The sequence below is a fragment of the Monodon monoceros genome, unplaced genomic scaffold (assembly GCF_005190385.1).
Source record: "Monodon monoceros isolate NGI ecotype Baffin Bay Population unplaced genomic scaffold, NGI_Narwhal_1 Super_Scaffold_10, whole genome shotgun sequence".
Lineage (NCBI taxonomy): Eukaryota > Metazoa > Chordata > Mammalia > Artiodactyla > Monodontidae > Monodon > Monodon monoceros.
The window spans coordinates 27649942-27668757 of record NW_021703766.1 but is presented as its reverse complement, the minus strand read 5'-3'; the positions used below and the strand labels follow the sequence as shown (position 1 = coordinate 27668757).

Here is an 18816-nt window from a genome sequence, read left to right as displayed (position 1 = left end):
CCATCAGCCTGTCTGTTCCCTGGAGGTGAGATAGGGAGCTGGAGTCTCTGGCCACACTGGGTGGCCTTTTCCCCCACTCTGCAGGTTGGGATAGACTTCACAGCCTCCAATGGAAATCCCCTGGACCCTTCCTCTTTGCACTATATCAACCCCATGGGCACCAATGAATATTTGTCAGCCATCTGGGCTGTTGGGCAGATCATTCAGGACTATGACAGGTAAGCTTGGGGAGGGACTCTGACTAGTCAGCTTGGGCTCCATCCATCCTGGGAAGTTCAGCTTTTCAAAGCTAGAAGGGACCCAGAGATCATCAAACCTAGGAATGAGTAGCATAGGACATGCGTGCAGTTACCTGTGCATACCTGTGGCAGACATTGCTAATCAACTGCTGATCTCTGACTTACTGAGCCCAGATCCATACTGAGATCCTTCTCCACACGGTACACCGAGTAAGAAAATGAGTCAGGATAGAAAATGAAATTTGTTTGCTATTGCTGCAACCTCCACTGTTAGAGCTGGGGGAAAACAGGCCTAGGATGTAGATAGAGAATTTATCCAAAGTCACCCAGATCAGGGAACTGGAACCCAGACATTTTGATTCCTGTACCCGCCACCTAATGGTCTAACAGTCTCACTCCTGTTGGGAACTTCAGAGGAGCAGCCTGCATGTGTGGGTCCTCTTCCCATGACCACGCTTCCTGGAGATCTTTGGGTGGGGTGGGGACAGTGGAGAGTCAGGGAAAGCAGTGTAGAGGGTGTGGCCACCAACAGGCTGGGCCAGATGCAAAGTCAAGAGGGCCTTGGAGGATCCAGAAATCACGTTGTGATGTCATTGTCACAGATGGTGCTTGTTCGGACTTCCAGGTCAGAGTGTGGAATGACCAGGAGGACACATGGGGAGCAGGGGAGAAAGGAGCAGGTCCCACAAATTTGGTAGGAACAAGAGCAGGCTCAGGAATCCTGTGTGCACTTCAGCCTCCTTGAGAGAGGCAGCCTAAGGTGCAGCTTCTGACTCCCAGGGGGCTCAGGGCCTAAGGGGTGGCTGTGACCCCAGGCCACATTAAGAGAGGTACGGCATGCAGAGCAGGGGAGGTGGAAGTCCCTACCTGCATGGTCGGGTGGAGGAGCCTGCTGTTGCTGCTCCAGAGACCCTTGTATCCAGCTACCCACCCAGCCCCTTTGCTGAGCCTTCTCATGGGCATTCAGGTGTTACTGGACACTTGGTCCACCCCTACCCCTCTTACCCTCTTCCCCATCTCAGGGAGAGGCACTACCACTCACTGAAAACCCTTCACTTCCTTTCTTTCCCTCATCTCCCCCATCATTCCTTCAGGAAATCCTTTCAAAATATGCTTGAATCCAGCCTCTTCTCCCACCCCTACTGCTACCAGCCTGTTTGAGCCACCATCACCTCCTGCCCAGAGCGATTCAGTAACCTTCTCACTGGTCTTCCTGCTTCTGCCCTAGTCCCTGACAGTTTGTCCTCCACACAGCAGCCAGAGGATTCTTCAATAAATACATGTTGAATGAATGAACAAATGAGATACAGTCCCTGCCCTCAGGGAGATCCCATTCGAGGAGGAAGATAGGGAAGAAATCAGTGGGGTTCCAAGAGACCGGTTTACATGTGAGACAGGAGCTATGGGAGCACCAAAGAGAGAGGCATCCTGGGGTCTCAGGGAAACCCACAGAGAATGGGCCATTTGAATTGGGCCTTAGAGGATGAGTAGGAGTTTGCCACAGGGAACAGATTGGGAGAGGTAGTTCAAGAAGGGGTGTAATAGGATTGAAGTTGGAGCGTGAAGATGCCCTGTGTGTTTGGGAAACAGTCAGTGGCCAGGGCTGGGGGAGTGGGGAATGAGGGAGGGCAGGTAGAAAATGAGACTAGGCTCTTGGGCTAGATGATGAAGGGTCTTGAACGCCAAGCCAGTGTTCTCATTTTAGAATTTTTCCCAGCCATAAAAGGGACGTCAAGAAACAGCCAGTACATTTCACTTGCATCATGACTGTGGTTTAGTGATTGCCAAGGTCCCCGTTTGAGAAGGATCTAGAAGCTGTACTCAGGCCCATGGTTAGGAGTGCTGTGGTTGATTAGCAATGTCTGCCATAGGTGTCAAGCCTTTTATTCACCAGATACCCAGAAGTGGGTTTGGGCTCAATAGATCATTCAAACAGATTTTTCTAGAGGTGGTGAGCTTTTTCTTTTTGTCTGTGGAGGTATGCAAGGCAGAGTGGGCCCAGCCCTGGGTAGGGGGTTGGGAGGGTGAGCGTGGGTAGATGAGGCCCCTGTCTGGTTGTCTCACAGTATTTTTTTCTCCTTTCTCTGATTAGTGATAAGATGTTTCCAGCTCTTGGCTTTGGGGCGCAGTTACCCCCAGACTGGAAGGTAAGTGAAGCCAGACTGTTTTCCTTTTGGCTGAGATGGGATTTGCATGTATGGCCTCTCTGGAATCTGCTTTGGAAAGGTTGGGCTATGGCCCAGCTGCCCTGCCTTCTCTGCGTTTACCCCAAACCCACACGCATTTCTCAGCCTGAACCTCGTGCAGGCAGTGGGGCTAGAACAAGGAATAAGTTATGATATCTGTCCCCTGGTACCCCAGTCAGGTGGGGAAGATGCTAGATTTAGCAAATAAAAATACAGGATACCCAGTTAAGTTTGAATTTCATATAAACAAGTTGTTTAAGTATGTCCTAAATATTGCCTGGGACATACTTAAACTAAAAAATTATCCATTATTTATCTGAAATTCAAATTTAACTGGGCATCCTGTATTCTGTCTGGCAGCCCTAAAGACAGGCCGTGGCATCAGTGCTGAACGGGGCAGCAGTCCCTAGAGGAGGGCCCCAACCTGGCCTGGGGGTATCAGGAAGGCTTCCTGGAGGAGGTCAGGTCTAAGCCAAGAGGGGAAAGGAGAGTAGGAGTTTGCAGAGTGACTTGAGGTGGTGACGTGGCAGGTAGAGTTCAGGGCAGAGAGAATAGCCTGTGCAAAGTCTGGGAGGCAGAGGGAGCAGGGTGGTTGGAAGAACTGAAAGAAGGTGGGCGTGATGAACTCTCCATGAAAGATGGGTGGGATGGGGAGAGATGTGGCTGGAGAGGTGGGGAGCCAGCCATGCAGCAAGCAATGGGTGGGTCTACATGGGGTGTTATTGGTATTCTTGAAGGCTCACTCTGGCTGCTGAGTGGGGACTGGCTGGGGTGATGGTGGGCGAGATGGAGGGATGGAGAGAAGGGGCAATGTCCATTACAGGTGAAAAAACAGAGGCTCAATGACTTGTCCAAGGTTACGTTCAAAACAGGGAGCCTGAATTCCATCTGGGCAGGTGGACTCCCATGTCTGTTCTCAGAATGTGCTACCCTTCTGATGAGAAGCCTGGGGCTGTGGGCATAGAGGACTCCTAAATCTACATGTCTCAGCCAGCGGCCCCTCTTGTCTGCCCTGCTGTACCACATGCTGTTTCCAGAGTGAGCGTTCCCCTCACATCCTCTCCAGAGAGGGCAGTTTTCACCTAGAATTTCAGGGAGTGGCTCTGTGGCCTGCTGGCCAATTGTATGGTAGGGGGCAGGACCCTGTGGGACCACAGCTGGGCCTCTGGGCAGACACAGTGATGCCACTGGGGGCAGGGCGGGCTGGTGCAGCCAGGCCCAGCGCTCTCGTTGCTAGGACACCAGCCAGCTTCCAAAGAACTCTGGCTGAATGAGATGTTTTCTTGCGCAAAAGCCTCCTTGGAAATGTCACAGGGCAATTCTGGGGAGGCTGGGGCTTGGCCAGGCTGGAGTGCCCGGTGGTGCCAGGAGGGATGCTGGAACGAGGCTTGGAAGGGGCAGATGCTCTATCCCACCTCCCCCTGCTGCTGGAGCTGGCCAGACCTGGCCCCTCACCTTCCCTCTCATTCTAACTCACCTTGCCGTGCCACATGAACCTTCTTCTGTTCATTCCTACCTCAGGGTCTTTGCATGTGGTCTTCCCCTGGCCTTTTGCCCCCTTTCACTGACTTCCCATTGCTGCTGCTTAGCCGAGAGATCATTTCCTCTAGAAGGACTACCTTGAGCGTGCGCACCTGGGGCCCCTCCTCCCTGCCCCGGAACTTTGCGGTCACTTTGTATGTGTTGATTTGCTCATTGTCTCAGGGAGGGCACTTGGTCTCCTTCTTGCTGTGTCTGGCTCCAGGCATGCAGTACGTGATTGTTGACAGTAAATTTGGGGCCCAGGGGCCTGAGCAGACAGAGGTGTTGGTTCTCTGAGTGTGGGAAGTTGAAAGGAGCTAGAAGGAGCGTGCCACTCAGCTGCCTGCCCTCAGGACCTCAGTCCCTCCCTGGGCCTGGTCCAGGTGAGCCCCAAGAGGACCCCTGAGCTGGGTAGTGGCTGAGGGACTCAGGAAACATTGGCCTTTCAAAATGAGCCAGAGTTAGTCAGATGAAGAGAGGGATCAGGCTGAAGGACAGGCCTGCACAAGGTCTGGGGTGGAGAGGAGCACAGTTTATGACTCTCCCCACTTTATAGATGGGAAAACTGAGGCTCAGAGAGGATGGTCACTCTGAGATCCCTTCGACTCCCTCCATGCCACCATCTACTGCCCTGCCAGGACCAGAGGGAACAGCCTCTTAAGTAACTCAAGACCATGGGCTGGCCCTGGCCGGGTGGGGTGAACGGGACCATTGATCGTCAGAAGGCAGCAGGGAGTCCCAGGGCAAAGACCTGTGGCTGGCCAGTCCCCAGGGGCCCCTAATCAGCTTGGGGTGGCCTCCAGGAAGCTTGTCGTGTTTGCTGGCATTTCTCGGGCAAACTAGGGCAGCAAGTGTGGGAGAGGGCTGGGCTGCTACAGACAACGTGAACTCCTGTCCCCCAGATCTGGTCCCAGCTCTGCTGTGGCTCACTCGTGTGACCTGGGCATTCCTTGGCCCCCTCTGAACCTCAGTTTTTCCACCTGTGAAGTGGAGCTGCTGGGTGGAGTAGATGACTTGGCAGGCATCCTGGGTAGATGGTAACCTCCCACAGCCCCACCCACTTGACCACCAGGCCCCACTCTCCCCTTAATAGGGGAAAAAAAATGGAGAAGGAAGAATTTGGGTGGCTGAGAAAACAGAATATTAATCCATCCCTATCAGGAGGGGGCTTTTCCCCCTTGGTCTGTAAAATCTCCTAAAATCTGATTTTGCAGGAAGTTGTTGGCCCAAGGGAGGCCTGTTTCCCTGGCAACCATTTTCCTCTCAGCCCCCTCTGTACAAGCCCCCCTCTTAGTCACTATAGAGGCTCGTGAAGTTTCCATGGCAACAAGGACCTCCAGCCCCCACACCTGGAGCCCAGGCTGGGGAGAGGGTGAAGAGGGCCCCTGGGCAGGAACAGGGCCCAAGAGGGGCATCAGGGGAATGGCTCCACGTCAAGCACTTAGGGCTGAGGGAGCAAAGAACAGAAAAGCCCATTCCCCTGAACAGGTAGGGGTCTTCTCCACAGGGCAGTGATGGGGTGAATTCCTCTGCTGAGTCCTTCCCGTCTTGGCCCAGGAGGGCTCCCCAAGGTCAGCGGCCCAACCCCTTTACCAGGCTTGAGGGACCTGGGCCTCAGGTCTGTTCTTCTGTGTGGCCTCAGCACCTGACTTCCCCTCTCTGGGCCTCAGTCAGTTTACTTGTAAAATGTGGATGTCGGGCTTGGTAGGGCCTCCCAGCACCCCTCTGCAGTGTCTCGGAGCTAAAGCGTCTGCCTGGGATTTGCGCCTGGACTGGAGCGCTCCTCCAGCCTCCGAGGGTGGGGGGGGGTCCCTCCCCCCTGGACATCTCTTGACCCTCCCATTTAAACTCCTCAGGAGAGGACCACCTTCTCGGGTTAGTGGGTTTATGGATTGTGAGCTCAGGAGGCAGCCTGATTTCAGTTCTAGTCCCAACTCTCCCCTTCAGTAAATGGGGGAACATTCTGGTCCATTCTTTCTCGGTTTTACATCAGAAAAAGGGAGTAATACCAGGCCTTCGTCCGTTGGACTGTTGCAAGGAAGGAGTGAGGGGATGCTAGCAAAGCCCTGAACGTAGACTGTGGCACACGGTTCACAGGGAAGGGGCCGAGTGGGGGTTTTGACGGAGGCAGCAGGGGAGGGAGGGAGGGTGGTCCTACCATCTGAGCTCTGGCCTCTCCTGAGGCCCTGGGTTCTGCAGCCACTGAAGTCTGACCCACAGTCCTGAATGGGGTCTAGTTATCAGTCCCTCTGTAGGCCAGCGGCATCCAGGAGTGTGCAGGGTCAGCCTCTGATGATGCCCCCGGGCTAGGGGCTGGGTCTGCAGGAACTGGGACAGGGCTCTCTATTCCCTGCCCTTCTGGCCCCATTATGCTTCCTGATCCCCCAGTCCAGCTCTAAGTGGGTTGTCAGCTAAGCCCCAGTTTGGCTCACTGGCATAAGGTGGGCTCCCTTCCAAGCACTCGTGCTTATTAGTAGGATGGGGGAAAGCACGCAAGGCCCGAAGAAGTGGAACTCTAGTTATAGCCCCACCACAGTGAAAGCAGGTGACGAGGGAGCACTCCAACTGCTCCTTGAACCTGCCACCCTCAGATGCATCTCCACCCTACTCAAGGACTCTTTCTTTTCCCCCCAGCTGCTTTGGGTCTTCGTTGCTGCCTGTGGGCTTTCTCTAGTTGCGTTGAGCGGGGACTACTCTTTGTTGCAGTGCGCATGCTTCTCATTGCAGTGGCTTCTCTTGTTGAGCTCTAGGCGCGCGGGCTTCAGTAGCTGTGGCACGTGGGCTCAGTAGTTGTGGCTTTCGGGCTCTAGAGCGCAGGCTCAGTAGTTGTGGCTCAGGGGCTTAGTTGCTCTGCGGAATGTGGGCTCTTCCCGGACCAGGGCTTGAACCCGAGTCCCCTGCATTGGCAGGCGGATTCTCAACCACCGCACCCCAAGGGAAGTCCCTAGGGACTCTTATAGTGGGGCGAGGAGGCATAGACAGCCCTGACCCCCCAGAAGAGATTGGGGTGGTGTGGAAGGTTCTGTTTCTTCTGTTACTAAGTGAGGGTGGTTAGGCCTCTCTGTGGGTCAGACCCGGCAGTGGAGGTGAAAGCAGATGCAGGGGTATCAGTAGCCTTGACCAGGGGTCAGGGTGACAAAGAGCCAGGTTCCCTCAGAGGGAGCCTTGCCCGGCAGCAGGTGGGCCTGGGCCCAGGTTTGGGCCAGGAGGCTTTCAGCTCATCATTTTCTCTGCATTTCAGGTCTCCCATGAGTTTGCCATCAACTTTAACCCCACCAACCCCTTCTGCTCAGGTGAGTGTCAAGCCCACCTGCATCTGCCCTGGGTTTACGCCAGGCCTGGCCATCTCCCTGGGCAGATGCGGGGGAGGAGTACTGGTTTCTGTTCTTTTCTCTCCCCTCCCCTTGCACTTGCTCAGTGTGGCAGATGGGGAGAAGCTGGAATTTGGAGTCAGGTGGCCCTGGATTCAAGGCCAGCTGCTGCCCTTTTCTGGCTGTGTGACCTCGGAGAGATCACTGCACCCCACTGGGCCTCTGCCTCCTCACCTGCCTCAAGGAGGTGTGATACCAGGGTAGCTCACCTCACTGGGTGGTCAGGTGAGAATTAAGGGAAGCGCTGACAGAAAGCCCTGTGTAGACCAGGAGGAGGTGGGAGCAGCAAATTACACACCTGCCTCTCACCTCCCTTCTGCCCTCACTGGGAGGGCCCATTCTTGTCCTGCCCCACCCTGTTTCCCCACCTTCCACAGGGAGCCTTGGCACCTAAGGATTGAGCATGGCCTGGGCGGGGGTGCTGGGCAAGAGGGAGGGGCAGGCAGCATAAGTGGTGTCTGTGCTCTCCCTGCCCCAGGCCTAAGAGGACTTCTGAGCCTCCCAGAGTCAGTTAAGAAACAGTGAAAGAGAAGGGGCTCCCAGGTGGGTATGGAAGAGGGTGGTTCCTGACACCATGAGAGCTTTCAGCCTAGCACTTGCCTTGGGTGTAGCATCTACCTTCCCTGGGAATCCCTGAGGCTGGGTCAGGTTTGTACTTGGAAAGGAAATGCATCAAGTCACCACGATGGGGATGATGCTGTAACTCAGAAGCCATGGGCCTCTGTTGGCTGAAAGCGTGGCCCTGTCCTCCTGCTGGGGCCTGTCTGGTTTGAAGTAGATCTGCCGAGATGTTTTATCCAAGTTCAGATTGGTCAACCTCATCTCTGGCCAGAGGCCTTCTGGACAGGACAGCAGAGCAGGGGGTATTCTTAGCCTTGTAACGGTGGCTATTTACAGAGCACCTACTGTCTGCAGAGCTGTGCAAGCATCTCAGTTCCCCCAGCAACCCTGAGAAGCCATAGCGTGTCCAGAATGGACCTCCAGGTGGCTCCCTGTGACCCCAAAGTGTCACCGCAGGTTCTGCCCGCCCCTTCTCTGGGAGGAGCCTGCTGGACACCCTCCTGCCAGCTTCCCGAGGGTGTAGATTACTAGTCTCCTTGACAGACAAGGAAACAGGCTTAAATAACTTCCCCCAGATCCCACAGCTAAGAAGTGGTAAAGGCAGGAATTGGAACTAAGGTCAGACTCCACGTTCAGCGCTCTTTACTTTTACACCACTCTGGCCCTGCCCTCTGGAGCTTCCAGACTGGCCACGGCAGGGGGCATTTGGGGTGGGCAGCAATTGGGATGAGAGTGGGTGCAGGGTCAGGGAGGACCTGGCTGATCCAGAGTCTTCTCCCCGAGGCAGGCGTGGACGGCATCGCCCAGGCATATTCGGCTTGCCTGCCCCACATCCGCTTCTACGGTCCCACCAATTTCTCTCCTATCGTCAACCACGTGGCCCGGTTTGCAGCCCAAGCCACGCAGCAGCAGACAGCCATGGTGAGTAGGTGATCACTGGCGTGGACGTGCAGGATAGGGCTGGCACAGGCTGGGCCTTCCCTGCCAGATGGAGGTCTGTCCTTCCTACCCTACCCACCCGTGGGGCTGGCTGGCGAGCTGGATGTTCTGCCTCCCCTTGTTCTAAAATCCTAGGTGAGCCCCGGCCTCTCCACCTTAGTTTACCAGCAGGGATGGGAAGGGGGTTGGAAGCAGCTCAACTTGACTGGTTCTGGATTCCTGGAGCACAGACTCCAGGACAGACAGCAATTCCATTCGTTCGGTGCTTAGTAGGAAATAGGGGCTGTGATTAATGGGAAGTGCCTCTAGGCAGAGGGAAACCCGGAGACTGTAGTCCCTGCAGCCCTCAGGCTGACCCTCTGGGCCACCTAGTTCCCATTAGAGCAGCTGCCACCTCACGCCGAAGGGTTTGGAACCGTCTGGCCCGGGTCCGGCGCTCAGTGACGAGGCTCAAGCCTGAGGCTGCCAGGGCTGCTGTGTGGCATCTGGAATATATGGCAAACGGCCATCCTGGGCAGCTGCATCCCAGGTCCTCTCCCTGCACCCAGCTCCAGGCCCAGTGCCAGTGCTGGAGTCACCAAGGGTCATCTTGCCCACCTCGCCTGCCATCCACCAGCCCCTGCCCCAGGTCTACTGCCGTGAGGAGCTGAGCCAAGTCTGGGAATCCAGCACCCGGCCCTAGGGTGGTGGAGCCCGGGCTGGGACATGGGTCCAACTCCCACCTGACCAGGCCCCCGAGCCACTGCCACAGCCTCTGCCCCTGTGCGGGCTTCCTCCTCCCCTGGAAGGAAAGGGTTGCTGCACAAGTGCTGAAGTCCTTTCCTGACTGTCCTTTTCACTCTGCCTCCAAAATACTATCCTCAACTCACTCGCTTCCCCATTACCACGGCCACTGTCATCTCTCATTGGACACCACAGCTGTCCCCTCACCCCTCTTGCCCCTCCTATCCATGCTCCTGCTAGAGGGTCCTTTAACTGTGCACATCAGATCCTACCCCCTCCTGGCCTCTCCTTCCCGCAACCCCACACCCCTTCCTTTACTTGTGACCATTCCACCACTGACCTTGTTCCTATTCCTCAAAGACACCAAGCTTGTCTCCCAGCAGATCCTTTGTTGTGCCATCTCTTCTGCTTGGAGGTTCTTCTCCTCTCTCTCTCCCTGGCTTGCTCTGTCCCATCCCTCAGTGTCCCTCAAACGCCACCTCCCTGCAGCCTTCCTTGCCCACCCACCTGAAACCTATCTCCTGCCTTCTCTGTTTATTCCCGTCTGGACTCTGATGACGGTGGCAACATCTCCCTCACATACTCTACGTTTCTGTCTACTGGGTGTCTCCCTGGTTGGCCTCTCAGCCCCACAGTGTTGTCCGTCATCTACTGTGTGGCCTATGCTGTGGCAGACGCTCGTGTTCTGGGAACGGATGGATTTAAGTTGGCCCCTTTTGTGTGCTGTGCACTGTGCGAGGAGCTGGGAGGAGGTGACTCAGCCAGGGCCTCTCTCAGAAGGAAAGGAACCTGGTCCCATTGGGACTGCCCAGAGGAGGGAGGCACCTGCTCAGTCACTGAGGTAGAGGTTGCCTTCCCGAAGATGGAGACAAAGATAAAAGAAGGGGAGGTTATAAGAAAGAGAGGAGGACACCAGGGCCAGCCTGGGGAGGGCAGGACAGCAGTATGTGTGGTCTGTCTGGGAGGCAGCAGAGGGTCTGTGGGAAAGGGGGTCCTGGGGTCAGCCTGCCAGGGTTTGAATCCAGCCCCTACCCATCCCTCACTGGGTGACCTGGGTAAACTTACCCTCTCTGAGCCTTGTTTGTACCATAGGAATACTAACAGGACCTACCTTAAGGAGGTGGTGTTAGGATTCAATGTGATAAACAGCTGGCACCCAAAGAGACCTGAGGATGAGGAAGGACAGGTGGCAAAGCATTCTGGGAAGAGCCCCCCAGGCAGAGGGGATGGCAGATGCCAGGGATGGAGGTCAGTGCACGATGTCAGATTGAAGATGGTCCTGGTCGTTTCTGCTTCAGGGAGCGTGACTTGGTCTAGTCCTGGTCTTGGTGATGGCAGCTGAGGGCCGGAGACAAGTCCCTTCCTGCCCTGATCCTATTTCCTTTATGAACTGGGACAAGTGGGGAGGACCCGGGAGTGGCGTTTTTAAATTCCTGGGGTGCTGGTTTAGAGCTGGATGGAGGGAGCAGAGTGAGGGGCAGCCCCTCAGCTTGCACACCGTTTGGATGCCTAAGCCAGCCAGGCCATTGTCCCGCCCAGACTTTTATCTGCCTGAACCAGCTTTCAGAGGGATGGAAGAAAGGCCTGCGTTCTTGTTTAAGGGAAAAAAATGGGGCGGAGCAGGAATGAAGGCCAGTGTTCCTCTGAGGCTCTTTCACCTGCCAGGCAGGGGCAGGACTGGGCAGGAGATGAGGTCCTGGGGAGAAGGAGCCTGTGTCTGCTGGATCCTAGGGGAGGGGCTTGGGCCCTGGGGACCAGCTGCTGAGGGCCCTCCAGAGGGAAGAACTGGGCCCTTTCTGTGAACAAGTCCTAATCCTCACAGTACCCCAGCTGCTTTCGTCGTGACCAGGTCCTCCCAACCTGAGGAGGCAGCCCTTCCCTGGCTCCCTCACACTGGGGAAGAGCTGTTACCCACCCCAGCTCTGTGACTTTGGGCCAGCATCTCTGGGCTGCAGGAGGCGAGCCAGGGGTCTCTACTGGCCTCTCCTACTCTGATGTCCAAGAAGATACAGATAATTCTCTACCTCCTGCCTTTACTCCGTCCATCTCACCGTGCACTGAAGGTGGGGATGCCTCAAGGTTTGGAGGCCCATCGACCTGGTTCAGACCCCAGCTCCCGCACTTCCTGACTGTGTGACCCAGAGCAGGTTGCTTATTAAGCTCTCTGAACTTCAGTTTTCTCACCTGTACAATGAGGATGATGGAACAGTACCTGCCTAATAAAGGCATTGCAAGGATTCAACCAGCTCGGCATCCAAATTGCTCAGCACAGCGCCTGGCACACAGTAGCACCTAATAAACGTGAGCGGATGAATCTTCTTAGGACACCTTGGGCCGGCATTTGGTGCTGCTGAGCCCATGTAGGCCTAAGGCAAAAGGAAATAATTTGTGCATTACCTGATGCTTTCATACAGCTGCTTGTGTGGCTTCATCCTCCCTGTCCCCCACACACGAACATGCATGCACACCCACGCACAGGAAATCAAGAGCAGATGGTGGAAGCATCTCTCTAGGCAGGCCTGTGTTCTCCCATTCATTCACACAGCTCATCTCTACCGCGTATGTTTCTCTGCGGCACTGGGGAGTCCATGATTTGCAAGCCATAGCCTCTGCCCTTCCAGGGCCTGTGGTCTTGTGGGGAGCCAGGCCAGGAACAGCAGCTGTGATGCCAGCCAATTAAAACTGTGATGACGGAATTATAGGATTATGAAGGTGGCATCTAACCCAGACAGAGGGCTCAGGGCAGGCTTCCTGGAAAAGTGATGTCCAAGCTGAGACTTGGAGGATGCTTAAGAGTTAGTCTCATAAAGGGTGTGTATGTGTGTGCGTGTGCATGTGTGGAGTGTCCCGGGCAGAGGGAACGGCATAGGCAAAGGCTTGGAGGCATGGTGTGTGGCATAACTAAGGAGTGTGATGTAAGAGGGGTGGGTGGGGGTGGATGAGGTTGAGAAGGTAGGCCAGCTCCCACAAATGCCTTTGAAGCCAGTAAGGAATCTGGATTTTTTCTTAAGGGCAGTGGGGAGTCACTGAAAGGTATTAAGAGGTTTGAGTGGTACCAGGGGACTCCTACTGTGGGGCCTCATCCTTCCCTCTGCTCTGACCCATGTGACTTGGGCCTTCCCATCCATGGCCCATTGATGGTTGGCTACCTAGGCAACTGGTGCCATAGTGGAGGGGGAACTGGGAAGCAGCCAGCACCCTGGAAATTTCCCTCCACTCCCCAAGGCCCTCAGCAGCCAACTTCTCAGAAATAAGCTAGGGATGAGTGTAGCTTCCCCGGACTCTGCCTGGAACTGTTGTGGTCAAGTCAGTTTCTTATAAATCAAATTACATGTTAAATGCATTGGGGAAGTGGCTATTTACAGCCCTAGAAGCCTGAAGAACCTCTTGGGTAAATGCTAGAGATACTCTGTCCTTGAAATGTGTTGGAAAGTTGGGGTTTGGGTTCGACCTGTCAGCAGTTGGCTGTGTTTATGGAGCCCGCACAGGGTGCCAGGCCCATGAAATGCAGAGGTGTGAGAGGAGGGGCTGCCCTGAGGAGCTCTAAGGGCGTGGGGGGAGAGGAGTATCCAGAGAAGCCTGCCCCAAGGGGTAATCGCTGGCAGCGAAAGCAGAGCTCAGGGCTTGGGGGAGCCCTCACATCCACTCGGGATGGAGGAGTAGACACTCAGAGAGGTCTTGGAGCTGTGGCTGGGGAGGGTACGCCAGGCAGAAGGAAGTAAACCAGGAAAGGCATGGAGGTGGGAAAGCTTGGGGTAGAGTAGACCAGGACTATGCATGGGGACAGCAGAGGCTCTTCCCACCTCCTCCTGCCTGATTCCACCCTTCTTTCTCCCCTTCCACAGCCCCCCCCTCACCCGCCGCCACCTCCCCTCTGTCTTGGGGATGGGATCGTGGACCCCTAGGGTTGCAGTAGACCTTAGAGGCTACTGGACAACCTCATTTTTGCCTGGGATGGGCATGAAGCCTAGGACTTGTCAGTGGCACTTCGCTTCTCCCTGCCAGGCCCCACTATTGGAGAGAGAGCTACTGGCCACTGCTGCCATTGTGGAAAGAGCCCTAACTTTGGAGTTAAGGCTTGGGCTTGAATCTCAGCTGTGCCATTCCTGGCTGTGAGTCCTTGAGCAAGTCACTGAACCTCTCTCAGCCTGAGCCTGTCTCCCCAACCTCCAAAAGGAGAATCCCAGCGTGAGGATGACACGGAGCATGTGTGGTCACCACCACCGTGACTCACCTTTTCAGTTGGTGCCTACTGTTCTGCAGGAACCCAGGCCATGGGGAAGAAGACTCCAAGGCTGTGAGGGAGGCCTCAGCCTGTGTGCTGCAAGTCTCCTAATGTAGACACGTGGCTGGTGGAAAGGGAGAGCCAAGAGGGCCATGTGGGGAGGAGGGTGGGAGACAGCCATCTGAGCTGAAGGGGGCTTGGAGACCAGTCCCACCCCGAGTGGTGAGGCCTGTCACCCAAGGCCAAGTATTTTCTGTCCTCATCGCTAGGCCTCTCAATGCCTTCTTCCCTCCTGCCAGCCTAGGTGCCCCAGAAATACTGCCATGGACTATTTTTGGTGGGATGGAAGTGGGGTTAGAGGGCCACTTAGGGAAGGGGTGCTGGCTAGAATGATGGTGGGCTATGAGGGGACAAGGGTCTGGATGAGCTTATGAGGTGCCCCTCAACCCCAGGAATGGGGACTGGCAGCAGCAGCCCTCCACTACAGGAATTCGGGCTGCCATCTCCATAGCAACAGGTATCCATCCCCAGCCAAGCTTTTGGCCTCTTAAAGGTACTGCTCAGGAGTTGTTGGACTACTGCTGTCGAGGATTGGGGGTTAGGATGGTGGCATTCGTACCTCCACACGGTTCATTCCTTTCAGGTTGTGCTTGGGGGACAGGCAGGAGAGCTAGGCATCCTAGCTGGCTGAACTTGTGGTCTCTGTATGTTTCCCAGGGAGCAAACGGCTTTGCTGGGTGAGAAGGTGGCCAAATGATGACTTGGGGGCTAGCTTGGTTCTGCCCTTTTTAGCTCCATGACCTTGACTAGTCTGGGTCCCCGTTTCCTCTCCTGAGAATCAGAAGAGTCAGAAGAGAAGGCAGAAGCCCCAAACAGAGAACATTAGGGCCACAAGGGCTTTTCTATTCATCTTATGTATGGGGAAAACTGAGTTCCCCAACAGGGGCCAGAGGGTGCTAAGCACAGAGCCAAGTTGAAAATGAGGTCTTAGGCAGCTAGGAATGCTGGGGCTTCTGCCCACAGATCATCCAGTGAGATTTCCTGAATGTCATTCACTCACTCCCCACCTCCACAGTCTATGCTATGGCCACCTGTCACCTACACTAATTATTCATATTTTTTTCATGTAAATTTTATAAAGAAACTATAACCCACTGTAAGGGAAAAGTTACCACTTACAATAGAGAGTAACAATAAAAATAAATACACCAGGCTGCAGAGTGGTATCAGAGTCTACCTAGAGACTGCTGTCCCTGGAGCTCTGAGCTTCCTGCCTTTTCTCTCTGTTTTTAATAAGGAAGGTTAGCAAGAGGGACACACGAGCACCAAACTGAGACTTCCTCCTGGGTGCAGTTTGTAGAATTCAAAGACCACTGCAAAACCAATACCCTGGGCTTCCCTGGTGGCGTAGTGGTTGAGAATCTGCCTGCTAATGCAGGGGACATGGGTTCGAGCCCTGGTCTGGGAAGACCCCACATGCCACGGAGCAGCTGGGCCCGTGAGCCACAATTACTGAGCTTGCACATCTGGAGCCTCTACTCTGCAACAAGAGAGGCCGCGACAGTGAGAGGCCTGCGCACCGCGATGAAGAGTGGCCCCTGCTCGCTGCAACTAGAGAAAGCTCTCGCACAGAAACAAAGACCCAACACAGCAAAAATAAATAAGTAAATAAACTCCTAGCCCCAACATCTTCTTAAAAAAAAAAAACAACAAAAAACCAATACCCTTTCCACTGTGACTGATGCTGTGTCTGGGGTGTGCCTCCAGGTCTGCTTGTTGCCAGCAGAGTCCCACAATCCCAGAAGCACTGACCGAGATGATCTGCTTAGCTCCTGCAAGGGGTCTCTGAGACCAGCTGTGCTAATGGGGAACGAGCAGCATCACAGGTGTTCACGTGAAGGTGGAGCAGAGAAGGGGAGGCTGCTCCCAGAGTCCACAAGCCAGAATGCATATTCCTCAACAGCCGTGGGCCTCACTCTGCCACAGATGCAGCTGTCGATTACCAAGCCAGCATGGTCTCTTTGAGAGGTGCAGGAATTCCCACTTTGCAGACGAAGAAACTGAGGCACGGCGAGTTGAGTCAGTTGCCCAGAGTCCCACGGTGTAGCCACTGTCAGAGCCAGGCCTGGAGTCTGGGGCTCTCAAACCCCCAAGCTGGGGAGTCTGACATTACACAGGGCAGGAGGAAGAGAGCAGTTTGTGCTTCCAGCTGTGACAGAGGAGAGGCCTACAGGGCCCAAGCACTGAGAGGTGGCTGCCTAGGGAGGTGGCTGGGGTTCAGCAACAGCTCGGGGAGACGAGCCACCTTCCTCCCAGGGGTCAGAGGGTTTGGGGGGATTGGGAAAGGACGGAGGGGAAGGGTGGCCAGGGGCCGAGGGCTGTGCTGAGCGCCTGTTGACCCCCTCCGCAGCAATACTTCATCCTCCTTATCATCACGGACGGTGTCATCAGCGACATGGAGGAGACGCGGCACGCCGTGGTGCAGGCCTCCAAGCTGCCCATGTCCATCATCATCGTGGGCGTGGGTAACGCCGACTTCGCTGCCATGGAGTTCCTGGACGGGGACAACCGCACGCTGCGCTCCCACACAGGGGAGGAGGCAGCTCGTGATATCGTGCAGTTCGTGCCCTTTCGAGAATTCCGCAACGTGAGTGTGGGCCCGGGCTGGGGAGGAGGCGGTTACAGGACCCCAGCAACCATAGTTAATAATCCAGAATGAAGGCGCTGGGATTGTCTGCCCAATCCTAGGCTCCTCTACCCTCAGCTCTGTTGACTACGTACCTCCTGAGAGCCTACTACCCGCCCGGCACCATGCAAGGCCCTGCCCCCAGGTGAGGCCATATGACAGTTGCATGAGCACTTGCTTCAGCAAGCTGACAGAACTCAAGGGAGTAGTGCCCAGTCCAGACTGGGGCTCCAGGACAGGGGTTCCCGAAGGACCTGCCCTCTAAACCTGAATCAGAAGTCGGCGTCATCCATGCGGGGGAAAGCATTCCAGGAGAAAGAGATGAGAGTAAGGCCCAGAGGCATGAGGGGCTTTCCAGGAAATCAAACCTCGCCAACCACCTCGCTTCAGGTGGAAAACAGGGCCCATCTTAGGATGGCCTCCTCTCCCTGAGGGCCGCTCTAGGAGGAACTGGTGGCCTCCCTTGCTCCTGGAGGTGGCTCTGGTCCTATCTGCAGGTGACCCAGGTCTGCTTACAAGGAGGCTGGCATTAGCTTCCTGGTTGCTGTCCTTGCAGCTGGGCCCGCAGGCAGCCCCAGAGGGAGCAGTCTGTCAGATGCCAGCCTGGGGCCTAGCTTTCATTTGACCAGAGGCACACTGTATAGCCTTGGGCAAGTCCGTGACCTTTCCTCCTGGCCTCAGCTGCCTCAGCTGTAAGCCTCAGGGTGCTGTGGCTCAGGTCCTGGGAGCCAGTCCCAGCAAGAACTGGCCACTCTGATTTGTAACCACTGGTGCTCACATCTCTGCCCAGTACCCTCTGGGTTTGCCTGAGCTAGTTCCAGTTCCTTCCTCTGGAGCGTGAGCTTCCTGAGGACAAATGCTGGGTGTTGGCCACCCAGGCACTGCATGGACACTGAACGAGCTCCTGGTGTGCCCAGCCTGTGACTGGGTGCCGAGCAGTGAAATCAGACAGTCACAACCCCTTAATACCAGCCAAGAAGGTGCTCAGGAAATGTTTGCCGGATGAGTAGGCCGTGCAGCTCACCTCCACCATCTCTTTGCCCCAAAAGCCTCCCATAGACAGATTCATCCTGAAACGTTACTCCTAGGCACCTCGAGTGCTCAGGTAAGAGTTACACTTAATGTGAAGGAAAGCACTGCTAAGGGTGGGATTTCAGGCCTGGGCTGGGCTGAGGAATGCTAGTTTTAGACAGCTCTGGTCCTCTGCTCTGGTTTTGTCCTGCAGGGACACCTTCTGTACCAGCTCCCTGGGCATGGTGCCCCTCACCACTTCATCCAGTGATCCTTTCTCTCTCCTCTCTCCACCCTACCCTGCAGGCGGCAAAAGAGACCTTGGCGAAAGCTGTGCTGGCAGAGCTGCCCCAACAAGTTGTTCAGTATTTCAAGCATAAAAACCTGCCCCCCACCAACTCGGAGCCCGCCTGAGTGCCAGCCCTCACCCAGCAGCAGCATGCCGGCTGGGCCTCCCGCCCTCCCCAGGAACATGCACGCTCACCCTGCTTCCTTGTGGGTGGCCTTTTTTTTTTTTCTTTTAAACTGATCCACATTTTAATTTTCTACAACTGGACCTCCACACCCCCAACTTCCTGCAGCCCAGCTGGGCTTCCTTTATTGGAGTCAATTGATGATACTTCCAGGCCACACCGGATTCCTCTCCTCCTCTCCCCACCCTTGCCACTCTTAAGTATTGAATGTACTTTGTATAATTTTAGTGGAATTGTTATTAAAGAGAATAAAATTTTTACAATCATAACTGGCTTTTTCCAAGTAACTAGCTGCAGACTCAAAGGAACGTGTCCCCGGTGCATGCTGTGTGGTAGCCTGCACCTAATTCCTGCTCTGTTTTTTAATACTGTGATCGTGTTCTACTTGTTATACTCAGGGTATAAAGGAGTTTCAGATGTCCCTGAGTCAGCTCCTTCCTCAGCTGGGACCTGATGGGCTCACTGATCTGGGAAAGGAAACATGAAAACCCCTTCCCCCCAGCAAGCCTGTGAAATTGGTATAATCACTTCTACTTGGGGACATGCATTCCACACAAACAGTAATGCAGCTGTTAAGCTGGCAAAGAATTTGGCACATCACACATGCTCAATAAGTATCTGTGGGGCAATGAAATGCACGGTCCCTCCCCAGCCTTCTAGGCCCCAGCAGAGCCCATGCTGGCCCAGCCAACAGCACACGGTGCCCCACCCTTCTTCCTCGTGGTCCACGCTGTCTTATGTACCCCACTCCACCACAGCAGTGGCAGTCGCTGCCACCCATGTGCTCCTCCTGCAGGTCTCCCAGGCACTGGAGTACACCCTGTGGTCTGCAGCACGTGAAAGCCTCTTTGGCTTTAGGATGCTAAACAGGGCTGCTTCTG

The 18816-nt window shown here is 55.2% G+C and overlaps 1 protein-coding gene across 5 annotated transcripts in view; it reads left to right on the top strand.

The window, feature by feature from the left end:
- Window positions 1-18201, top strand: part of CPNE2 (copine 2) — a 51962-nt gene extending 33761 nt beyond the window's left edge. For 2 of the 5 annotated variants that reach the window (XM_029238380.1, XM_029238370.1), the window contains 6 exons: window positions 85-218; window positions 2332-2386; window positions 7188-7239; window positions 8666-8799; window positions 16176-16412; window positions 17769-18201. In XM_029238380.1, the coding sequence (XP_029094213.1) occupies window positions 85-218; window positions 2332-2386; window positions 7188-7239; window positions 8666-8799; window positions 16176-16412; window positions 17769-17876 (720 nt within the window). In that variant the 3' untranslated portion in view covers window positions 17877-18201. Of the gene's footprint in view, window positions 1-84; window positions 219-2331; window positions 2387-7187; window positions 7240-8665; window positions 8800-10632; window positions 15264-16175; window positions 16413-16513; window positions 16597-17768 lie in introns of those variants that run through there. The other 3 variants (XM_029238401.1, XR_003795958.1, XM_029238388.1) reach the window with 3 other exon arrangements.
- Window positions 18202-18816: the final 615 nt, after the last annotated feature.